General features: G+C 35.6%; 1 protein-coding gene across 1 annotated transcript; it reads left to right on the forward strand.

Annotated features, from left to right (window-relative positions):
- Positions 1-248: 248 nt before the first annotated feature.
- LOC149572365 (uncharacterized) lies at positions 249-1,676 on the forward strand. Its single transcript, XM_089811149.1, has 3 exons — positions 249-1,037; positions 1,170-1,253; positions 1,333-1,676. The coding sequence occupies exons 1-3, from the start codon at positions 396-398 to the stop codon at positions 1,348-1,350; spliced, it is 744 nt and encodes a 247-aa protein (XP_089667275.1). The 5' UTR covers positions 249-395; the 3' UTR covers positions 1,351-1,676.
- Positions 1,677-2,261: the final 585 nt, after the last annotated feature.

Raw genomic sequence — 2,261 nt, forward strand, 5'->3', positions numbered from 1 at the left:
CAACTAAAACCTTTATTATTATTTTCCTTCCACTAACTTTATTTTACATCTTACATTAGAATTCTCAAGGACTTCCTTTTGTACAATATGATTTACGGAAAATGGACCAAATTCCAATCTATCACCATGAGCCTAGATGAAAATTTTACAACTGTACATTAAAATTTTCGAGGACTTTTTGTTTTCAACATGATTTACAGAGAATTTCTCACCTACGTCTATAATTTAGGTGCGAAATAGTTCCTTCGATTATCTGATTTAAAGCTCCTCTCTCAAATCAGATCACTCTGACCTGCGATATATAGATCTACCATAGAATTCTAGCTCTCCTCGATTAAGGCCAAGTTTGCCCTCCATTTACCATAGAATTCTAGAATCACACCTCTGCTTTAAAAATGGCAGACCAGAGCTCAGAAGGCATGAATGTCAGTTTTCTCGTAAATACCAAAACCCAACGCATCGTTTATGCGGAGGCTGGAAAAGAGTTTGTTGATTTTCTCTTCAGTTTCCTTTCTATGCCAATCGGTTCTGTCCTCAAATTGCTCCATGCATCGGAATCCAACAGGAGAATTGGGTCAGTCTCCAATCTGTATGAGAGCATGGAAAAAATTCCCTCTCAATTTATGGGCGCTGATAAATCCCAGCTGCTGGACCCCAGCTTTATAACCTCCTACTTTAATACCTCTCTCAGGATTGGAGGCGCAAATTATTACGTCTGCTCTTATATGGACGGTGGTTATCAACGTGGCAACACAACTCACAACATAAGTACCAGCAGCACAGATATATGCATCTGTGGAAATCCAATCAACCGCCTTGTTCAGCTGCGACAGAATACCAATATTGTCAATCAGGCCAGCGGAAGAAGCATTAGCCAAACTGTCGGTTATGTCAAGGAGATGCTTACGTTTATCATAACCGACGACTTGAAGATAAAGGGGAGCTCAACTATCACAAGTATAACACTACTCAATCAGCTCAATATTAAAGATTTGACAGAACTTGAAGAGCGGACTGCAATTGTTGATCGCAACAAGGTCAGAGGTTTACTTTGTTTTATTTGAATTGTTTAGGGGGCAAATTAATGGGTGTATTAACTGTTGCTAGATTTTTTAGATTTTTGTTTCCTTGGATTTGATTTTGGTAAGATGTGAACATTTTCTTTTCAGGCATTGGAGATTCTGGAAGCATCTTTGGTTTCCACAACTGTGTTGAACGATGTGTTTGGAGCTGAGCTTGCTGTGTCGGGCAAGGTAAACTTAATTACACAGAGGTCGTCATTTAGGCTTGTGTGACAATATTTAGCTTGTAAACTTTGGTCTCCTTTTGCAGGCATCTGTGGAAGAATGAGCAACAGATGTATACAGCGACAGGGGATTCTATGAGCAGTTTTATAATTACGAGTTATTTGCATTTTCTTTCCCAGCGTGAGATAGTTAATTTAGAAGCATTTTATTCTGGTACCGAGCTACCTTCTTCCCAACTACAGTAAGAGAGTATAGTAGTTTGGTCTCTCCAAGTAAGGAAGAAATATAATGCTGTTCGTTTTTTGTAATGAATTTTTTCATCCCCTCCGTTTCTAGCTGTGGGTGGATTGTACACTGTGACATGGTTACCATCATGCTTGTGGTCCTTGTATACACGTTATTATTTATTAAGGTATATATTTTCATATAGATATTTTGTTTACGGCAGACCAATGAGAGGATCTTACACCTTCAGCATTATATGTTGTATTTCACTTTTCTTTGAAAGAATGAGAACATATAAGAAATCTAGAAGCTTTTCAAAATTAAAAATAAATAAATTTATTATAATTGATTGTCTTTTTCAAAGAATGATTTTTTTTTAGGAGTTATACAAAACTCCTATTTCTTATTGTCCACTATTTCTTCACTGATCATGGTTTTTCTTGCTATATATCTGGATCCAGTAGCATGTTATATTTACAAATAGATTCTCTTCCAAAGAATGATTTTATTATAATTGCTCTTTCTTATATATTCTCCCTCCATTTAAAGAAGGAGTTTACTTTTACTCTTTTTCTCTTAATACTTTTCTTGACTATGGTTTAATTTAAGAATTCTTGTGGGGCTTGCATATAATATTATTATGCTTAAGAGTTAAGTGGGATTCTTTTATGAAGTGACATCATGCTTTTGATACTTGAGTGGGCTTCTTTTAAAATTAATTCAACTTTTATTTTTATTCTCCTTCCACTAACTTGTTTTACTCTAGGTATTTATTCAAAATACTCTAAT

The sequence above is a fragment of the Cupressus sempervirens genome, chromosome 2 (assembly GCF_028749045.1).
Source record: "Cupressus sempervirens isolate cs-2001-9-10 chromosome 2, ASM2874904v1, whole genome shotgun sequence".
Lineage (NCBI taxonomy): Eukaryota > Viridiplantae > Streptophyta > Pinopsida > Cupressales > Cupressaceae > Cupressus > Cupressus sempervirens.